This window comes from Carassius auratus, chromosome 14 (genome assembly GCF_003368295.1).
Source record: "Carassius auratus strain Wakin chromosome 14, ASM336829v1, whole genome shotgun sequence".
NCBI classification, from domain to species: Eukaryota; Metazoa; Chordata; class Actinopteri; order Cypriniformes; family Cyprinidae; genus Carassius; species Carassius auratus.
In genome coordinates, this window is record NC_039256.1 from 9,019,774 (window position 1) to 9,041,793 (window position 22,020).

At 39.1% G+C, this 22,020-nt stretch overlaps 2 protein-coding genes across 6 annotated transcripts in view; both read left to right on the forward strand.

Annotated features, from left to right (window-relative positions):
• Positions 1-4,161, forward strand: part of arhgef9b (Cdc42 guanine nucleotide exchange factor (GEF) 9b) — a 24,580-nt gene extending 20,419 nt beyond the window's left edge. For 4 of the 5 annotated variants that reach the window (XM_026279784.1, XM_026279782.1, XM_026279786.1 and 1 more), the window contains 4 exons: positions 1-132; positions 1,009-1,252; positions 1,331-1,399; positions 2,483-4,161. In XM_026279784.1, coding sequence (XP_026135569.1) covers positions 1-132; positions 1,009-1,252; positions 1,331-1,399; positions 2,483-2,616 — 579 coding nt within the window. In that variant the 3' untranslated portion in view covers positions 2,617-4,161. Of the gene's footprint in view, positions 133-1,008; positions 1,253-1,330; positions 1,423-2,482 lie in introns of all 5 variants that reach the window. The other variant, XM_026279785.1, reaches the window with a different exon arrangement.
• Positions 4,162-7,276: 3,115 nt separating this feature from the next.
• Positions 7,277-13,104, forward strand: sh2d1ab (SH2 domain containing 1A duplicate b). Its single transcript, XM_026279788.1, has 4 exons — positions 7,277-7,354; positions 11,191-11,381; positions 11,708-11,771; positions 12,674-13,104. Exons 2-4 carry the CDS (start codon positions 11,245-11,247, stop codon positions 12,797-12,799), a joined length of 327 nt encoding a protein of 108 aa, XP_026135573.1. The 5' UTR covers positions 7,277-7,354; positions 11,191-11,244; the 3' UTR covers positions 12,800-13,104.
• The last annotated feature ends 8,916 nt before the right edge of the window (positions 13,105-22,020 follow it).

The window sequence follows — 22,020 nt, forward strand, 5'->3', positions numbered from 1 at the left end:
GGTGATGATATCCTGGACAGAAGTTCGGAGCTGATCTACACGGGCGAGATGTCGTGGATCTATCAGCCGTACGGCCGGAGTCAGCAGAGAGTCTTCTTCCTCTTCGATCATCAGCTCGTCCTCTGCAAAAAGGTACACGCTCTTCACAAAATGTTCTGTTTTCCTCCAAAAGGGGTTTGGGATGGATAAAAGTGAGAGCACTGATCATGAAAATGTTCCTCCAGCGTATTAAATGGTTTTACGTTGCTTGAGTTTAATCTCAAAAGCTGATGATAAATTATGAATGCATCCTAAAGCTGGAAGCGTCTCACAAGACGCAGGGCTGTGTGTTTCACCGAGGTGATGTTAGGAAGCTAACGGTTCACAGACGCTTCGGTGTGAGAGTACAGCACGAGGAAACATAAGTGAGTCTGATTTCATTAGAAGTTTATTTAAACAATGGTTTACTGAACAAAGTGCTCTTTCTTCTTATAAATGAAACTACAGTGATGGTGTAATGTTCAGATATATAGCAGCAGGAGACTGGTGATCTGAGAGCAGAGCAGTGTGGGATTGTGGGATTGATCCGAGGAATGATCAGGAAGCAGTGGAGAGCGTAGAGAGATGCTGCGGTGGACTGAAGCGTGGTGTGGGTGTCAGGCTCGTGATCGGATGATTGTGCTGGAGTTTCACGTCACTAGATTTCATTCAGTGAGGACGCTTTCATCACAAGACTGGCTTCAGCACACTGACGATATAATCAGACACAACCACTGTCAACAGCTCAAAGAAACGATTCAGTCTGATGCTTTCTCTAGTGACAATCTAGTGACAATAAAAGTGTCTGTATAAACATTGTACATACTGTAAATCCAGATTTGTAAACCCATTTCTCAACTTTTGATCTCGTCCTCCAATCTCATCTGCATTCATGTGTATCTCGAGTTAAATGTCACGGTTAGTCAGTATTTCTCTCATCTACACACAAGCAGTTCTGTGGTGGTTGATGATCGTCTGCATGTTTCTCAGGACCTGATCCGCCGGGACATACTGTACTATAAAGGGCGCATCGACATGGATCGCTACACGGTGAGAGACGCCATCGATGGACGGGACGACGACTTCAATGTCAGCGTGAAGAACGCCTTCAAGCTGCACAACAGAGACAGCGAGGAGATCCACATCTTCCTGGCCAAGAAGCCGGAGGAGAAGATCCGCTGGCTGAGGGCTTTCCACGAGGAGCGCAGGATGGTGCAGGAGGATGAGAAGATCGGTAACTCCTCATCCATCACCTGTGTTATCATCTCTCTCTCTGACCCTCCTCACATCTTCTGTTCCCGGTTCTGTTCAGGGTTTGAGATTTCTGACTATCAGAAGCGGCAGGCTGCCATGACGGTGCGTAAAGTTTCCAGACAGAAAGGTGAGGCGGCCAGGAGACACCAGGTGAATTCAACATCTTTCTCTTGAACTCCTGTCTGCTCACTGTTGCTGTACTCCAGTAAACATGTTCTCTCTGGGCTCACTGCAACTCTTATTCACTATTACGACAATAAGACAGTTTGATGCTATGAGTTTTAATAATGAGCTACCATTTAAAACATTTCTCAGTTCTGTTCACCTTTAAAATAATGGTGAAAATAATACTTAAATGTCTAAAGGGGTCATGGAAAGTTGTTTTATGAATGCTCTCTTTTCTCTCTCTGAAGAACAGATGCTTGTTCTGTCATTACAGTAAATGAAGGGAAATATATTCATGCAACAATGAAAAGATGTACAGATGTTTAGATTTGGTGAAACATGTAAACAGTGTAGAGATTCTCTGATGAACTGATTGCAGTGTATTTTTAATAGTTTTCAGCCTATAGCGCCACCTATTGGTCAGAGGATATAAATGATTCTGCTCATTTTCCTAATATTCTCTGCAGCTCAGCAAATGTTCATGTAATGGACCTCTTGTGTTTGTGCTTGGCATCTTAATATCGGATTCAGTGTTTTATATTCCTTTTTGTTCATGAAGATATAGTGAAGATTTGTTTTTATAGGGAATACTTCATATATTATCGGTGAATATTTTGGTGTCATATTTACTCTCCGTTGTGAATCCTCGATGCTTCACTGACAAACGCTGAAGTAGATATCATCTTGAAGAACCTAAGAAAACTGTTAAAATCAGTAAAACCACGGATATTAAATGAGATTGTTGATCTGAAAACTATAATTCATGATGGACTCAGATTGCTATAGCTGTATGAATGAGCTTAGAAACAAGAGAGCACATCTCACAACTGTGACACTAATTATTTATTACTTCACTTGTCACATTTCTTCTCATTGTGTCTGTAAAATCTTATAGATAATAATATTCAAGGCAACAGCTGATAGAGAATGAAGTTAATTCTATGTGTCATTGTAAATACTGACTGAATGATTGTCTCTATATCTGTTGTGTTGAGCTGTGCTCCTGTCTCAAACGTCTCGTGTCTCTGTCTTCTGATGGGAGCAGGTGTGAGCCGGAGCAGGTGTGTGTCCCCGACGGACCCCTCACGCTCTCCCATGACTCTCCACAGACAGATCCAGTCCACTGACACCTCTCCAAATCAGGACAACCTCCCTTCTGGCAACACTTCAATACGATGACTAGTTCACTCTGTGTCTGAACGCTCCCAGCGATGAACTTGACGCTCAAGTGTATTTATTATGGACCCTACAATCTCCATGAACCTCAGTGACAATCAGCAGCGGATGCGATCGCACCCGGACGCTCACGTGTGTGACACTACTCCAGCCGAACTGACCAGCAGATGACACGTGTCTCAGACCGTTCACTACAAACTAAGACTGAACACACAGTTATCAGTCAGATCGTCTAAACAGGGTATTGCTCCTAGTTCACAGAGCTGATTCTGTCCGTCTGAGGAACACACTTTGACAATATGATCATCCTAGTGTTCACAATCTCCTCTCATGCTCTCCTCCATCACACACGACTGAACTCATTTCATATGATAAATATAGATGTGTTTGTATGTGTATGAGAGCTCAAGTAGAATTTTGAATTTGCCTCCAAAGGGGGTTATTTTTGATTGTATGATATGATTACATAAGTACTCGGTAGTAAGCACACTGAAAACAATTCATATGCTTTGTATTTGAGTTTTTGTTCACTTGTAATAGCTACACTAAAGACTATTTATTATTGTAGTTAATGGCAATTAATGAGCAGGTGTAATGCACACAACACCTGGGCCGTAATATATATATATATTTATATCACAACATTAGACTACTGCTGTGCACAGAGAGTGCACTACACATGTACTGATGCTCAAGAGAAGAAGTCTATCTGAAGCTAACAGTAGCTGAATGTGACTAGTGTAGTGTAGGAGCTCTGTCCTGCTCTCTCATGGACAACAGTACACTCAAACCTTCAGTCCTTCTCCTTTATTTCTGATCACATCCCATTCAATGATCAGGCCATGGCACATCTAATGTTGTGTGATTGATCACAATACCTTCATAGCATTCCTATTGCTGCTGGCATCCTCAAATTAATGATCATATTTGTTCAGCATCTTTTTTTTTTCTCAGGTTTAAAGCTCCCCGTGAATCATTTCTTGGTGATAGATGAATGAACAGATTACATTAGGCACAGTGGGCAGTGAGTGTTTGTAGGATACGAGCTCATGTCTGTAGACACATCGAAGCAGTTCTGTGATTAACTCATAGCTATATAATCTAATCTATTGGTGTTCAGTAATAATGCACTTCTTTAGTTACTTTCTTATGAATGTTTAGTATGAATTTACATTTTGTCGGCTGTAACGATGTGCTATGTTTTAAAGTAAAGAGTGAAAATGGACTTGTACTTTATGTTGTTTTAATTTAAAAGACTGTAAATGACTACATACAGGTCGCACGAGACAAGTTCAGCTAGAGATTAGATATATTTCTTCTTCTGAATACAATTAGAAAGGAGTATTCTCACGCAAACGACAAAAAAACAAAACAAATGAATCGCTGATGAAATGACCTTTGAATATTCTCATGTCAGAAATGAAATAAATAAAAGAGAGAGAAAAGAATTAACCACAGTTATGATGTTCCAGTAAATTTAGATTATTTGCAGTTATTTGTATGTTTGAATACAGAAATAACACTGTAAATAAAGTGATATTAAAAACAGAAGAGAATATTTGCATTATTTATCATTCTTTATTGGTTAAGTAGAAACCAGTGTGTTTCATGTTTCTACAGAAATACATTTGGTGTTGTGTAAGAGAGATGAGTAAAGAGCATCTGGTGCTTTAATTGAAGCTTAGAGTTTACAATGAGTGTAATTTAACAAATGGTTTAACAAACAGGTTTTACTAAATGTTTTCTTATGGTAAAGGAACTATCCGTTCGATTAACCTTTGGAAGGGAACTCAGTTTCTCAGGAAATTGTGTCATAGTTTACGGATAAGACAGTCAAATCACTTAGTCATGTGGTCAGTATAACAGTGTACTCTGGAGGGATGCTCTGATGGAAAATACCGTATTGAACAGTATGCCATATGCTTATGTATAGTCTTACTGCTCAAAACATCTAGTCTTTAGTTCATCGTATAAGTCATGAAATGCAAAATGGTTAATCTAGTTGTCATAAGATGTCAGGCGCACTTTTTTTTTCCTTTTTTTTTTTTTTTTACACATTATTAGTAGACTTTTTATAAATTTGGCATGAATTGTGCAAGTGAATCTTGACTAATGAAGAGAATGTAGATGATAAACCAATGATAAACCATTTCTCTGAAACAGCTCACAGGTTCATCTCATGAGTCTTCAGTTGGAAAGCTAATACTGTAAAGACAGAGGACAACACAAGAGTTACACATTCTGACAATTCACTTATTTTCATCTTTGTGACCATATTTCTTTTTCCTTTTCTATATCACAATGACATTGTAAAGTTTTTTTTTTGTTGTTTTTTTTGGCCAGACCACTAGTAAAAGTGTAACTGGGAAGTATATCCAGTCTCTTTCAGTCAATATCCCACATACAGTAATGTGTAAATGTGTACGTTTGAAATGGATATATGGCATACATAAGCATATGACATACTTTTTTCATACTACTTTAATTTAATTAGCTATTATTCATCTATTATTATTAATTTATTATGGTGTTATACATATTATTGATGATATTATAAATCTATTACATCTGACTCTACTGTTGTACTCACTTCTTATTTTATTCGCTTCACTACAACTTGTACCACATATACTTTTTAATATCACATATCACTTTTACTGTATTTAGACTGTGCACTGGATCTATAAAGGATAATCAGTTACATCAGTTATTGTTTGTTGTTGTGGGTTTATATGTGTAGAGAGTGCTATGAAAGCAGCTACCAGTGTGTCGCTTTTTATTTGCTTTTGTATTCGCTGGTTTAATTCCTTTTTCTCAATTATGGTAAATTATAAGCACTTAAAGATATAAGTATTATTTCAATTTCTTTCTGTATTTCAAATGAAATGAGCTGAAGCACAAGTACATGTACTTATATGGTTAGGGTTAGGGTTTGTCTTAGGGTTCCTTACATGTAATTATGCATAATTGATTGTTATCATAAACCTAAGTACATGTTTAAGTACTATTAAGTAATAAATTAAGTCTTTCAGTTTGGTTTAATTATTCTTTTAAATGAGCATAACTAGCCCACAAGAGGGCAACACTGATGTGCTGCTAAAAGTCAAATCATGATGAAGCAAACACAGAGTTTAGAGAACATCTGGCCAATATACTGATTAATTCAAGCTATGCTAAGAGTTTTCTCATCCTTGTCTTAATTATGATGCTTTTAACAAAACTGAAACTGAAGGACTGAGCACACTGAAGGGTTTTTTTTTTTTTTTTTTTTTGTATTGTTTTTTTAAAGGTGTTTTTCCCATGTTTTTAATTGCGCATTGTTTTAGAGTTTAAGAAAATGTCTGTAAACTTGATGCAAAAAGTAGTGGTCATGTATTGCTAGGACATTATGTATTTTAAGGGGGAGGATAAAAGACTACAACAAGTAACACACAGGAAAAATAATAATAATATTAATAATAATATTATCAGCTGCCATTACTTAAAACATTACACACTGATTCAAAATGATGCATTATGTACCTACAGCACATCTTCTTATTTACAGCTTTATTACATTTAAAAAGCTGGCACAGACATTTAAAGACCAGAAACCAATATTATCTACAAACATACAATAGAAAAAGCAGCACAGCAATAAGATCAGTATATCAATCTGAGTAAAACTAACTGCTACGAAAGCTTCCGTCTAAATACTGTAGTGTCATGCACTACCAGTAAAACAACGGGGAAAAGAGCTCACCGACACAGAGGTTTCTAGAAAATAGTGTGCAAAAGCACTTTCAGTTTGAGTAAAATCAAAAACATACAACTAGTCCAGTATAAAATCATACACAGAACAAACAAATGCTTCTTCTCCATGCACTTTGATCATATCCATCTGCCAATTCTGATTCAATGCCATCAGATACCAATAAACTCAGCATTGCTTCCCTGCCATCATCATGCATCATAATATTTATCCAGTTAAGCCCTCTCCTCGACATTACATTGTAGCTTACCTCGTTTTTCACAAATTCTTGATAAACTGGAAGAATTAAACACTTCTTTTAATGCGCATGTGCATTGTCTGGGTGTGATTTCAGCTTGCACAGTTACACTCTTCATCAGCTTTAGCATCAGAATATTTGTTAAAGGTAAAACAGCACATTGTGTTGTCACACACTCACCCTCATCTTTCTTCTGCATAATCTTTCATTCGATGCAATGATTGTCTTAATAAGTAATATGGGATCTTGTTGGATGTGCTCAGTTGTTAACTGACCGATGGCAGCGGTGTGAACTAGCTGTAGTTTCATTTTAGGATTTTAGTCTGCATGAATCCCCTGTGCTAATAAATACAATTCAGTAACATCTCCACAGTGTTTTCTATGTCTCTTCATTTTCAAATTGAGTCTTCATCTCTACATTTCCAGATTGTAATTAATTAAACTACACAAAAATGTCTTCAACTAAATTAATCTAACAGGAGGGTCAAGAGGTAAAGATGGGAAACGAGAGGCAAATGCAGATCTGTTACTGTGATTATATCTATGTCAACGGCATGCACTTCAAGACACACACACACACACACACACACATAGAGAGAGAGAGACAGGATGTCTGTGGTGACAGGGATGCTCTATCAAAGGATACATCATTTTCCCACCTTGTTCACTTTCAATACTTTCTCAAACATAGAGGAAGCTTTAACATGCATCACAGAACTGAAGCTGATGTGCTCCACATGCATCTCATCTAGGCAAGTCACCTTTATTTATATAGCACTTTTAACAATACAGTTTGTGTTAAGGCAACTTTATAGTATCAAATAGGAAAATAGTGTGTCATTGCCAACAGACAATAGTAAACACTAATTTTTCAGTTAAAGGCAATTCATCGTTTGCAATCAAGTCAATGATATCGCTGCAAATGAAGTGTCCCCCAACTAAGCAAGCCAGAGGCGACAGCGACAAGGATGGTGACAGAATGGAGAAAAAGGAATAAGACCTCGGAATAAGAGAAAAACAGACTAATATTAGCGTAGATGCCATTCTTCTAATGATGTAGCAAGTACGGTGTTATGTGAAGTGTTTCCGGTTCCGGTTTACCTAATTAATGCAGCCTAAAAATCCTTTAACGGATTTGGATATTAAAAGCATATTAGTATGTTATGTGTATGCCAGGTTAAAGAGATGGGTCTTTAATCTAGATTTAAACTGCAAGAGTGTGTCTGCCTCCCGAACAATGTTAGGTAGGTTATTCCAGAGTTTAGGCACCAAATAGGAAAAGGATCTGCCACCCGCAGTTGATTTTGAGAACGTAGCAGACGTAGAGGAGTATAATGTAAAAGGAGCTCATTCAAATACTGAGGTGCTAAACCATTCAGGGCTTTATAAGTAATAAGCAATATTTTAAAATCTATACGGTGTTTGATAGGGAGCCAGTGCAGTGTGGACAGGACCGGGCTAATATGGTCATACTTCCTGGTTCTAGTAAGAACTCTTGCTGCTGCATTTTGGACTAGCTGTAGTTTGTTTACTAAGCGTGCAGAACAACCACCCAATAAAGCATTACAATAATCAACCTTGAGGTCATAAATGCATTAATTTACATTTCTGCATTTCACATAGGTTGTAATTTAGATATATTTTTGAGATGGAAAAATGCAGTTTTACAAATGCTAGAAACGTGGCTTTCTAAGGAAAGATTGCGATCAAGTAGCACACCTAGGTTCCTAACTGATGACGAAGAATTGACAGAGCAACCATCAAGTCTTAGACAGAGTTCTAGGTTATTACAAGCAGAGTTTTTAGGTCCTATAATTAACACCTCTGTTTTTTTCAGAATTTAGCAGTAAGAAATTACTCGTCATCCAGTTTTTTATATCGACTATGCATTCCATTAGTTTTTCAAATTGGTGTGTTTCACCGGGCCGCGAGGAAATATAGAGCTGAGTATCATCAGCATGAAGAGTAGTGGCCCTAGTACTGAGCCTTGAGGTACTCCATACTGCACTTGTGATCGATATGATACATCTTCATTGACTTCTACGAACTGGTGGCGGTCTTATAAGTACGATTTAAACCATGCTAATGCACTTCCACTGATGCCAACAAAGTGTTCAAGTCTATGCAAAAGAATGTTGTGGTCAATTGTGTCAAACGCAGCACTAAGATCCAATAAAACTAATAGAGAGATACACCCACGATCAGATGATAAGAGCAGATCATTTGTAACTCTAAGGAGAGTAGTCTCAGTACTATGATACGGTCTAAATCCTGACTGGAAATCCTCACATATACCATTTTTCTCTAAGAAGGAATATAATTGTGAGGATACCACCTTTTCTAGTATCTTGGACAGAAAAGGGAGATTCGAGATTGGTCCTTCGGGGACCAAGTTCTTTGCGGTCAAGTTGTGGTTTTTTGAAGAGACGCTTAATAACAGCCAGTTTGAAGGTTCTGGGGACATACAGTCGTGCCCAAAAATATTGGCAACCTTGGTAATTGTGATCAAATAAGACTGTGAAAGTCCATCTGCATTGTTAATCCTTTTGATTTTATATATATTTTTAAAAAGTATTCTTTCATTGGATAATAACTTAAAATGGGCAGAAACATTTCTAATACACATTGGCCACAATTATTGACACCTTTTTATTCAATACTTTTTGAAAGCTCCATTTGCCAGTTTAACAGGTCTAAATGTTCTCCTATAATGCCTGATGAGGTTAGAGAACACCTGACAAGAGATCAGAGACCATTCCTTCATCCAGAATCACTCCAGACCCTTCAGATTCCCAGCTTCTCCTCTTCAGTTCAATCCTCTCATTTTCTATGGGTTCAGGTCAGAGGACTGGAATGGCTAAAGCAGAAGCTTGGTTTTGAGCTCAGTGACCCATTTCTGTGTTGTTTTTGAGGTTTTTTGTTTGGGTTATTTTATGGTTGGAAGATCCCAACATGGTCCATTATAATATTTCTAACAGTCACTTACTGATTTTTTATCTGTTGGTATTTGATAGAATCAATGATGCCTTGTGTCTAAACAAGATATCCAGGACTTCCAGCAGAAATATAGGCCCACCACATCAAAAATACAGCTGTATATTTCATTGTACACATGGGGTACTTTTTATCTCTGTTTTCACCAAACCCATCTTGAGTGTTTGCTGCTAAAAAGCTCATTTTTTTGTTTCATCTCACCATAGAAGCCAGTCCCATTTAAACTTCCAATCATGGATGATAACTTAATATGCTTCAGTTTGTTTCTGGATGAGCTAGGATAATTTTTCTTGTAACCCTCTCAAACAACATGAGGTGATGTAGGTTCTGTTTGACAATTTTTGTAAAGGTTTTCTGAACCAGAGACTCAAGCATTTTCTGCAATTCTCCAGCTGTGACCTTTGGAGACTCTTTAGCTACTCAAACTCTTACATTAGGACGATATAGACACACGTCCTCTTCCAGGCAGATTTTTCTGTTGATTGGAAATTCTTAACTATTGTCCTGATGGTGGAAATGGGAATTTCCAATGCTCTAGCTCTTTTCTTGTAGTCACCTCACCAATTTGTGAAGCTCAAACATCTTTTGCTACACATCAGAAATATATTATTTGTTTTTTTTTCATTGTGATGGATGATTAAGGGAATATGGGCTTTATTTTCCCTCCTCTCTATATTTCTGTCAAACAGGAAGCCAGAGCTGAATAATTTCATGTTTATAATCATGCTGGGGTGCTCAAAATTGTGAATATGACTGGGAATATACTTCAGAGATATTTTACTCATAAGAATTTCTAGGGGTGCCAATAATTGTGTCCAACACGTATTTAAGAAAACATTAATTAATTAATAATAGTCAGAAGAGGATCTATGACTTCTGGAAGCACCTCTTTTAGGAGCTTAGATGGTATAGGGTCTAACATACATGTTGTTGGTTTAGATGATTTAACAAGTTTATACAATTCTTCCTCTCCTATAGTAGAGAATGAGTGGAACTGTTCCTCAGGGGGTCTATAGTGCACTATCTGATGTGATACTGTAGCTGACGGCTGAATGGTTGCAATTTTATCTCTAATAGTATCGATTTTAGAAGTAAAGTAGTTCATAAAGTCATTACTGCTGTGAAGTTGGGTAATGTCAACACTTGTTGAGGCTTTATTTTTCGTTAATTTAGCCACTGTATTGAATTAATACCTGGGGTTATGTTTGTTTTCTGAAGGCTTTTATATTATCCCTCACCAAAAACAAAGGACATTGTGTTTGCAGAGCCCAAGTAGTGGCCTGTTAGTTTAAAATGTTGTACAGATCTGTGAAAGCAACTAAAAATAAATAAAATATAGATTTATTGTGTGGAACTGATGAGTGAAAAAAGTTTTTTTAAAGAGGCATTATCTGAAATCTTAGAAATGAAGTTTGACACACAGTTGCGCAGATTTAATCTGTAAACTGGAACATCAGTGATGCGGCCTGATATCTGAAACTACATTCTCTTATGTTCACCTGACATTTTTCATGCTTTTGCAATTGTTGCAAAAATTGTGCCTTATTTTTTGAAGTGCTTATTTCCTGCCTGGTTTCATCATTTCCTGCTCAAGGAACAAATATCACATGCGTGTAGTGATTGCCTGAGAAACAATGCATGCAGCACAATGGAAGCGCTGTCTGTGTACCACGGGGCCATCAGCCGAGAGACGTGCGAGAAGCGTCTGTATGAAGCAGGCAAAGACGGCAGCTATTTAATCCGAGACAGTGAGAGTGTTCCCGATGCATACTGCCTCTGCGTTCTGTAAGTCCTCCACAAATCTCTGCTTTTTCTCATTTAGGCTTAAGTGTGTCACTCAAGTTAACCAACAAGACACTGATACAAAACTGAAGGAACTCTTTTCCCTCAGAAAGTGCTAGTTAATGTCACAAACAATTGGCAAATAACATTTTACATTAAATATGTTATATGACATTAAATATTAATTTTTAAAATAGAAAACTAATGAAATATTTTCTTGTTCAACATGCTCAAGTACTCTTTGTTTAATGTAAAATGTGTAGCATGTTTTCATTCGAGTGTGCATGAAGTTTAGTGTGTGTTTTTCACCTGATCTGATTGTGCCGCAGGTGTAATGGTTTTGTCTACACATACCGGCTCCAGAGAGACGCAGCGGGCTCCTGGGCGGCCGAGGTGAGCGACAAACATCACACACTGAGACACAACAGCAGACGCTATCATTTATAACACGCCAGCTCCTCAAATCATCCTCTTCTGAACATTCTTATGACTAATAATCAGCCCAATAATAATAATCAGTATTTGTATGATTAAGAAATTGTAGTACTTGTGTGAGTTATAATTGTATTTTGTTAGTTGAATAAAATCATCCGCTCAAACAAAGAGTGAAAGCAAATCAGTCACGAAACCATCCGTGCCTGAAATTTTCAGCGAAATGGTTATGATTATTTTGTATTATTATGAATGTTATTATTACCATTTGTTTTAAAATTGTCTGAATTTGTGATATTGCTAAAAAAAAACAAATATATGGTATGACCTTAAAAAAGTTACTTCAACCCTGTCAGGTTAAATCTTAAACGTACATCACACATTAATATAACTGAGAAGAAAAGAAACTAAACTAAAAGAGATAGTAATAGTCCATTGCATTTCACTATATATATATATATATATATATATATACACACACACACACACACATTCATAGAGAAATTGCCTGTTTTTCTGATGTGTAATGGAAAATGATATAGTGTTTATCGATCAGTAATAATTCTAACACACAGCTGTGTATTTTCTGAGAATGAGTCAATGGTATAGAGGTATGGAAAGGTATTTTCTGAATGAGGCGAGATTGTAAAGAGCGATTACACAGAGAGAAATCCCTCAGCACACCGTCTGCCCCAGAGATCAACGCTTTCATGAAGCTACCATCTCATCTTGAAACTACGTGACCTTATAGCTCCAGATCTGATATAGATGAAATAAAGAAAACAATATTCATACCACTTCACCAACTCTGCTGATGTGTTTTGTTGTTGTTGTTAATCTGTTTACTCATTTAATTCTTGCAGACAGCACCAGGTCACACTAAACGCTTGTTCCGAAAAGTCAAGAATTTGATCAGCGCCTTTGAGAAGCCGGACCAGGGCATCGCCATCCCCCTGCGCTACCCCGTGTCTGTCCAGAAGCCCTGCTAGAAGCGTCCTAACACACAGAGCATGGGGACAGTCTCACTGTATGATCACATCTGGATTACTGTACATATCAAAGGATTTGTATATAAGGAAAAACTAAAACCTCATTTTGTCAAGTGTTTTTTTTCTTCTTCTTTTTTTTTAAAGCCTCATCTAAAAGAATTAATTCTGAGATCAATGGTCAACAAATAAGAGTTTTAGTTCTATTATCAAACTGTTAACCCTGTCCTAAACAGAGGGTTATTAAGGTGTATTATCATCACTAAACTGATAAATAAAGTACTGCATTTTTTCATTCTCATCTCATCAAGATTGAAGTTTTCATTTGAAACTGATTAGATAAATCAATCAATTCTGGTTATATATATATATATATTTTTTTTTTTTTTTTTTTTTTTTTTTTGGCGCACCAGCTATTAGGGGTTAATGACAATAATTCTTTCAGAAGATGTTTTGTGCTGTATATGAGATGTTTTATGGTGCGAGTGGTCATGTGCTCATTTTAAATCATCATTTTGACCACATTACATAAACATGATTATCTGCATGGACAGAGCAAGAACATAAAGTGTTAAGTGTTTCAAATGCATGCTCGGCCCTCTTTACCACTGTTAAACTAATGCACGCAGTAAAAAAGTGTTAATGTTCATCCATGTGTGACAATTCTGTCCATCACATACATGCTTCATAAAGAATACCAGAAACTTCAATAGAAAATAATATAAACATTCTCTTAAATAATCAACATTTAGCTGTTTTTCTCTCTAAGGAATAATCTTTGTAACACAATTTATTGAGCATAAAATAAATATGAAAAGTACAAATAAATTGAAATGGTATTACAGTGGTTAAACTTAGTTAGTCATTTTTTATTAAGATAGTAATGGTTAATAAATCATATTGTAATTTTAGTACCATATCATTAAGTAGTTTGTTTAATAGCATGCCTGTTATTAAAATATTGGCTGTTATTAATACTTATAAAGCACATATTCTACATGAGCATGTTCTTCATCAATACCTAAACTTAACAACTCCCTTACTAACTATTAATAAGCAGCGAGTCAGGAGTTTATTGAGACAAAAGCCATAGTTGATGGTTTGTTAATAGCAATAATTGGAGCTTAAAATAAAGTGTGACCAAGTGTGTTTATTACTAGGCCCATTCTGCTGATTATATGTATTGCAGACTAGTCTGAATCTTCAAAACAGTAGTTATTATTGTTTGTCGTGGCAGAAAAAATTAAGGCAATCCGTACATCAGAAGATGCAGACTGTGGGACATTATTCTGACCTTTTAAACATATATTAACGCTCTATTAACACTATAGGGCTGTAAAAGTCCTCGCTTTCGAAGACAAGGTGCTACCCTCAAACAAGACACATCGGTAGGTGCATTAACACTGTGTGATCGTTCTTTGACCAACAGTTAATAATAGATAAGCACAGAGTTTGCATTCACGTTTAATAACCACTTTAACATTAACAGTTAGCTTGTGCTGAGAGAAGCTGAAAACCTCAGTGTTAAACTTCAGATATAATGAGGGAAGGGGAAGGGTATATTTTTAGATGCTGCAACCATTTGGCCTTTTTTTAAAGTACAGAACAAATATTTAATACAGGCTTTTAAATGAATATGAATTTATGAACTGCTTTCTGAGTATATAATTACTATACAGCATCCCAGAAAAATGCTTAAGGCTTATAGATGTATTGATTTATTTGATTTTACTCATGAAATGGACTTAAAGATGCTATGCTGTGCTTGTGAGAAAATGAATCTGAGGTGTCCGAATGTCCCTTTGCTACTGTTTAAGTGCTCATCTTTCGTGTCTTGGAAACCATTTAAACCGTAATAGATGTATAAAGGTCCACAGAGGCACAGACTAACTCACACAATTAGCCACATCAGAGTGAAACGAAACAGAGCAAACCACCTCTTTCCTGCTCCTTCCACTGTGTTCAGCCTGTTCTGCTGTGCTTGCTTATTTCACGCCTTAACTTTATTTTCCTTTTCAACAAATATATTTAATCACATTTTCCTAATCAAAATATGAATTCACCACAACATCAGCCACCTACGCGCTGTCCTTTAATCTCAAACCAGCAGTTTCCTCATTCAATGCTATCGTGAGTCAGAAGAACCGCTTGGATGGAAACTGAAGCCTCAGAGTGTTATAGGTTTGGCAAGGAGGAACTCAAGTGCAGACAGGGATCACAACACACACTAACTACAAATAAACGCTCACGGATATACCAAGACTTCTCAAAGGGGTGACAAGGATACACTCTCTCACGAGGCTGACAAGTAGAAACACATATGAGGTACAATGAACCGACAAAATACAGAGCACACTAGGGGATCTAAATAGGGGAATTAATAAAGACACAACAGGTGGCACAGATAAGACAATCACGACAAGACTAGGATAACAAGGGGGGCGGGGTAAGGGGACGAGACAACACAAGCACATGGCCCAAAGACAAGGCCATGTGCTTGTACACAAAACACGGGTCTGTCATGATCCTGCCTCAAGACTAGAGAAAAGTCAGGACATGAAGGCAGAATCATGACAGAACCCCTCCCTTAAGGAGCGGCTTCCAGACGCTCCTCAAGGGAACATCAAACGCGGGACATGACTGACTGGGACAGATACAAAAACCAACAAGACATGACAAATAGCAACAAGGGCAAACATGAATACACTACGATAGGGTTAGGGTGGCAAATCAAAAAAAAAAACAAACAGGGAAGGGGAGGAGGCGGAACCACAAAGTTCATGGGGGAAGGATCAGGGTGGGTGGGTGGGACAGGAGTCTTAGAAGGACGGGACGAGGGCTGACGACGGGGGGTTCGGGCCGGTCTGGGTGGTCTATGGTGGGGAGTGGTCTCAGGACAACTGACAGAGGACTTGGCAGGAGAGGTCACAGGACACGGGGCAACATCTACTGGACACGGGACAACATCAACAGGACACGGGGCAACATCTACTGGACACGGGACTACATCAACAGGACACAGGGCAACATCTACTGGACACGGGACTACATCTACTGGACACGGGACTACATCTACTGGACACCGGACAACATCGACGGGACAACATCAATGGGATACGGGACAACATCAGTGGAGACAGGAACTGGGTCAGGAACTGCGTTAACTTCGGCTGGTTCGGGATCTCTGGGGACAGGGTCTGGGGACAAGACAGGACTGGTAGGGACTTGAAGGATCTGGACAAGATGAGACAAATAATCAGACAAAGCTCTGGCAGCAATCACAATGGTCATCTCCTTACAAGATGAGACAGACTGAAGTAATGCTTCTGCTGCAGAGTCGGCCGCGGCTCTCTCCTCTGCCCTCACGACTGCGGACTTGGAAACAGTTCTCCTAGTCGCCGGTTCGGGGTCAAGGGTCACCGCTGCTGGCTCGGGCACGCCAGCGCTCTCCGCTACTGGCTCGGGCACACCAGCGCTCACCGCTGCAGGAGGAGACAGAGTCGCATGACCGGAAGACCCCTTCTTCCTCCTCTTCCTCCTTGGCCGCGGTGCAGAGGTCACCGCTGGGTCTGAGACGGGTCGGGGGAGTTCGGTCTCTGGCAGGGCTGACTCCGTCGCTGAGGCCTCTGAAGCAGACTCCCACGAGAACCGTCTCCCTCGCTTCTTGGGGAGACTGATGGGTGTGGGAAGCGCCTCAGGATTCGGGGAGGGATCTGCCTGTTCCCCCAGTGTTGTGACGGCCAGGAGACGACCCTCTGGGATCATTGGCAGCTGGGTAGGTGGGGGGGACCTCTGCGGCTCCTCCTGGGAGAGACTCCCACAGCCGGGCATAATTGCGGAGGATCCACTCACCCTCGGGCGAGTATGGGAGGGTGACCCCTTCCTGTCGGTGGGGGATGACGTCCAGCATTGCTGGCGGAACTCCAATTGGGAACGTAGATTGGAGGACATCCTGTCTGCTGAGTTCTGGTTTGGTCGCTTCATTCTGTTATAGGTTTGGCAAGGAGGAACTCAAGTGCAGACAGGGATCACAACACACAGGGTTTATTAAATACAAAAAGGGGAAAACAAAACCCACGAGGGGGAAAACAAGGACTAGGGCAGATACAAAATAACTAAACAGGACTGTGTTGGCACGATAAACAAAGACTCAAAACACAAGAACACTAACTACAAATAAACACTCACGGATATACCAAGACTTCTCAAAGGGGTGACAAGGATACACTCTCTCACGAGGCTGACAAGTAGAAACACATATGAGGTACAATGAACCGACAAAAGACAGAGCACACTAGGGGATCTAAATTGGGGAATTAATAAAGACACAACAGGTGGCACAGATAAGACAATCACGACAAGACTAGGATAACAAGGGGGGCGGGGTAAGGGGACGAGACAACACAAGCACATGGCCCAAAGACAAGGCCATGTGCTTGTACACAAAACACGGGTCTGTCATGATCCTGCCTCAAGACTAGAGAAAAGTCAGGACATGAAGGCAGAATCATGACACAGAGATTTACATGAAGCCTCTGGGATGAGTGCTGAAACCGCTTCAATAAACCTAATGTGCATTTATGCATGACAGTCTCCTGGATAACTAAACTGATTTAAAGAAGCGCTGGTCTGATGGGGACTTTCCCTGCGATTGTTTGCTTTGAAATGACTAGCATTTAAATGTCAAGCAATGAACTAGGTTTTAAATAAGCAAAGCAGTTCCTAATGACTAAATGTATTTATACATTTTTTTATTAAATCAAGAGTGTGCATTTATCCAAAACAACAATACTTTCGCCAAAGAACGAAAACACAAATCATAACAAGTGGGTTATTCTGAGGAAACAATGCCATTTTTACAGCATACTGTACTAAATCACATTATTTCACAGATTTGACACTGTATGTATGTAATGTCAATATCTGCATGTCATTATAACATTATGATAACTAGATGATAATATAATGACAAGATAACGGGACGGTGTGTGTGGATCACAGTGCCAGGTGAGTTCTTCTGTGAATGTGGGTATCACAGAGAAACAGATTGCAGGTAAGCAGTCTTGTTTCCAGCTTGGAGACCAGACAGAGACTTAGGCTGAGGAGTTTGCTTAAACTGTGATTTGTGCAATGATGAATGATGGGTGCTGGTGCACTCTTAAAACTTTACAGGGAGCAGTCTCTGCTTTTGTGGTCTTTGAGTCAGGTCAATAGGATACTGAGAAGTTGAACCTTGTGGAGAAAATAATCCAGCAAGCTTGGTCGGGGTAAGGTGTTTCATGGAGGAGTTCTAGGCTTCTGTGATCAGTAAGGACTGTGAATATATACCAATGCCTCCATTCCTCTAAAGCAATCTTGATGGCCAGAAGCTAGCAAATGCCAATGTCATAATTTATTTTCTCTTGGATGAGTTTCTTTGAAAATGTTGCACATGGATGTAGGTTTGATATCCACTGCTTCTGAGAAAGCACCACTCCTTCCCCTGTGTGCTCCACTTCACAACAAAAGGTTTCTTAGGGCCAGGATAAGGAGCAGTGTGCTGGAATAAGAAAACTTGAGCTGATGTAAGACTTTGGTGGTGGCTGGGGTCCAGGGCTTTGCTTTCAAGAGGTTGGTTATTGTATTGGTGATGGACTTGAAGCCATGGATAAAGCGGCAACAGAAGTTGGCAAATCCAAGGAAGCGTTCCTCCTTCCCTCACTTCACCCGTGGGTCACCACCCTAAAATCAGTCGCTCTGGGAACCCATTGGCCGTCCGTTATTTGTTGAATCCTACCACCTTGCACTCCTCCATGGTTCTTCTCATCATCAATGCCTCCATGGGTCCTTCCACCATGTGGTCTCCTGTCCTTCACCAGTCCCTCATCCAACCTTCACTTCTATTACAACTGCTTGTTAATTATCTTCCTGACTTGTCTCAATTCTTCAGCATTTCCGGTAGATAATGGAAACTTGATATTGTAACAGAAATTGTGGACTCTCTCTTTTCTAGCACTTTAGACACCGTTGCTCATTTACACTTAAAGTAGACGGTTCAACACCAGAGTATAACGAGCACACTCATGCCCTAAACAGAGCAGCCCAGAAAATGGAGCACAGCTGGAAGAAAACCAAACTAGAGGTGTTTCATATTACATTGAGGGAAAGTACTTCCACCTACAGAAAAACCAGTAAAACTTTATTTTAAGGTGTCCTTGTTACTCATGTTACATGTACTTAATATTATAATAATAATTTATCATGAATAATTACATGTAAGTAACCCTAACACAAAACCTAATACTAACCCTAATCATATAGAAAGTGCATGTAGTTAATGTCACTCAGTACTTAAATGTATAATTACACTGTAACAAGGACACCTTGAAATAAAGTGTAACCGAAAAGGATTAAGAACTGCTCAACCTGCTCACTTTTCATCTCTTTTAGAATAAAATAAACACAATCTTATTAATTCAATACAGTGGCTAAATTAACAAAAATAAAGCCTCAACAAGTGTTGACATTTCCCAACATCACAGCAGTAATTGACTTTATGAACTACTTTACTTCTAAAATCGATACTATTAGAGATAAAATTGCAACCATTCAGCCGTCAGCTACAGTATCACATCAGACAGTGCACTATAGACCCCCTGAGGAACAGTTCCACTCATTCTCTACTATAGGAGAGGAAGAATTGTATAAACTTGTTAAATCATCTAAACCAACAACATGTATGTTAGACCCTATACCATCTATGCTCCTAAAAGAGGTGCTTCCAGAAGTCATAGATCCTCTTCTGACTATTATTAATTCCTCATTGTCATTAGGATATGTCCCCAAAACCTTCAAACTGGCTGTTATTAAGCCTCTCATCAAAAAACCACAACTTGACCCCAAAGAACTAGTTAATTATAGACCAATCTCGAATCTCCCTTTTCTGTCCAAGATACTAGAAAAGGTGGTATCCTCACAATAATATTCCTTCTTAGAGAAAAATGGTATCTGTGAGGATTTCCAGTCAGGATTTAGACCGTATCATAGTACTGAGACTGCTCTCCTTAGAGTTACAAATGATCTGCTCTTATCATCTGATCGTGGGTGTATCTCTCTATTAGTTTTATTGGATCTTAGTGCTGCGTTTCACACAATTGACCACAACATTCTTTTTAGTAGACTACAAAATTATGTTGGCATTAATGGAAGTGCATTAGCATGGTTTAAATCGTACTTATATGACCACCATCAGTTCGTAGCAGTGAATAAAGATATCGATCACAAGTGCAGTATGGGGTACCTCAAGGCTCAGTACTAGGGCCGCTACTCTTCACGAGTATTTCACGGGAGATATCATCAGGAAACATGGTGTTAGCTTTCACTGTTATGCTGATGATACTCAGCTCTATATTTCTTCACGGCCCAGTGAAACACACCAATTTGAAATCCTGAAAAAGCAGAGGTGTTGATTATAGGACCTAAAAACTCTGCATGTAATAACCTAGAACACTGTCTAAGCTTGATAGTTGCTCTGTTAATTCTTCATCATCAATTAGGAACCTAGGTGTGCTATTTGATCGCAATCCTCCAAGTTTGCTGCATTCTCAAAACTCTAATTTGATAATATCTCAAATATCAAAATAAACTCTGGAACAATCCACCTTTCATTGTTCGGCAGGCAGACACACTTGTCACTGTCAGTTTAATTCTAGATTAATCTGGTTTACACATAATACACCATCACATTACTATAATTTAAATCCGGTAAAGGATCGTTAGGCTGCATTAATTAGGTCAGCTGGACCCAGGAACAGTTCCCATAACACCCTATGTACTTGTTACATTGTTATAAGGGACTTTTTGGACGATGACATCACTGAATCAATGATGAACTGCCCTTAACTGGGAAATTGAGTGTCTCCTATCATCCCCTTGCATTATCAACACACTATTTTCTTGTTTAACACTGTTGCTCTGACACAATATGCTTTATGTGCAAAATGTGCATTTTATCTGTCACAGCCACACTTACTTCTCACATTCTATAAGATAATGTATTAACATCAAACTGAAAGGAATAACAAAAGTCACGTGTAGTCGTGTCACTTGTGTGGAGTGGTCTGCGGTTCAAGTCCTGGTGATGCAACACTTCAGAGGGCTGAGGGTGTCTCTGTCTGCGCCTGCAGCAGACACACACACTTACTCTACGCTGGCTCCCGCCTCTCTGTCTGTCTCTCTCCACTCATGAGGTTTGGACTGTTAACACCATGCAGCGCAATCTAGCAGTTGTGCCCTGCAGGTCTGATCGCTCCACATGACACATATGATCTGCGGGCAGCAACACATCCATGCTGCTAGCACAGGTCATGTAGAAAGAGCCGTCGACGCCAACATGGTACGTGTTTTGTGTGTCTTCTGCAAAAAATGTGGTTAAACTGTAAACATCTGTGGCTGCAGCTCCCTGTCTCTATCTGATGCGTGCACAAGCTAACCGTTATGGTGTCTTCTCACCATCTTTTGTTTTGTTTTTTTAATTCATACTCACTCTTCTTCACCTTCCTGTGTATGATTTGGTTGCAAATCTCAAAATAAAGGCTGAAAATATTGGGGCACATGCCAAATGAAAAACGGTTTCCTGTTTATGCACTCTCACTTTAAGAAGCTGAGCTCTTCGCACCTTTGCAAAACCTTCCCACAGTTTGGGGCGTTGCATTTTTCTCAGTATCTGAAATCTAGCACCATTTTAGTCAGTTTCATAAACTAAAATGCATCGCTTTCACCCCACGAGTGAGACTGAAATTATATTTCGACCTCGCAACTAGGAAACATGCCCAGTTTCCTTTTCAGAAATCTGGTCGATCTGGTTTTCTGAGGTGAGGGCATAAGATGAAGGTGTTCTTTTGCAAATTAATCACATAATGCTGAACTGTCTGTAAAATAAACCACTGGGACTGCGGAGGTGGAAACTTGTGTGACTTTAGTTCAGATTAAGATGAGTTTGTAGAAATGTTTCACTGCACCTATGTCTCTTCAGTGGATGCTCTGCAGTGAATGGGTGCCGTCAGAATGAGAGTCTGATAAAAACATCACAATAATCCACAGCACTCCAGTCCATCAGTGAACATCTGGAGAAGACAGAAGATGAAACACATTTAACTTTAAACTCTCGTCTAAAATACAAATCCAGTATATTGCTTTCTTACAAACCTGCAGATGTTTGCTTCACAAGACTTCACAGATCATTT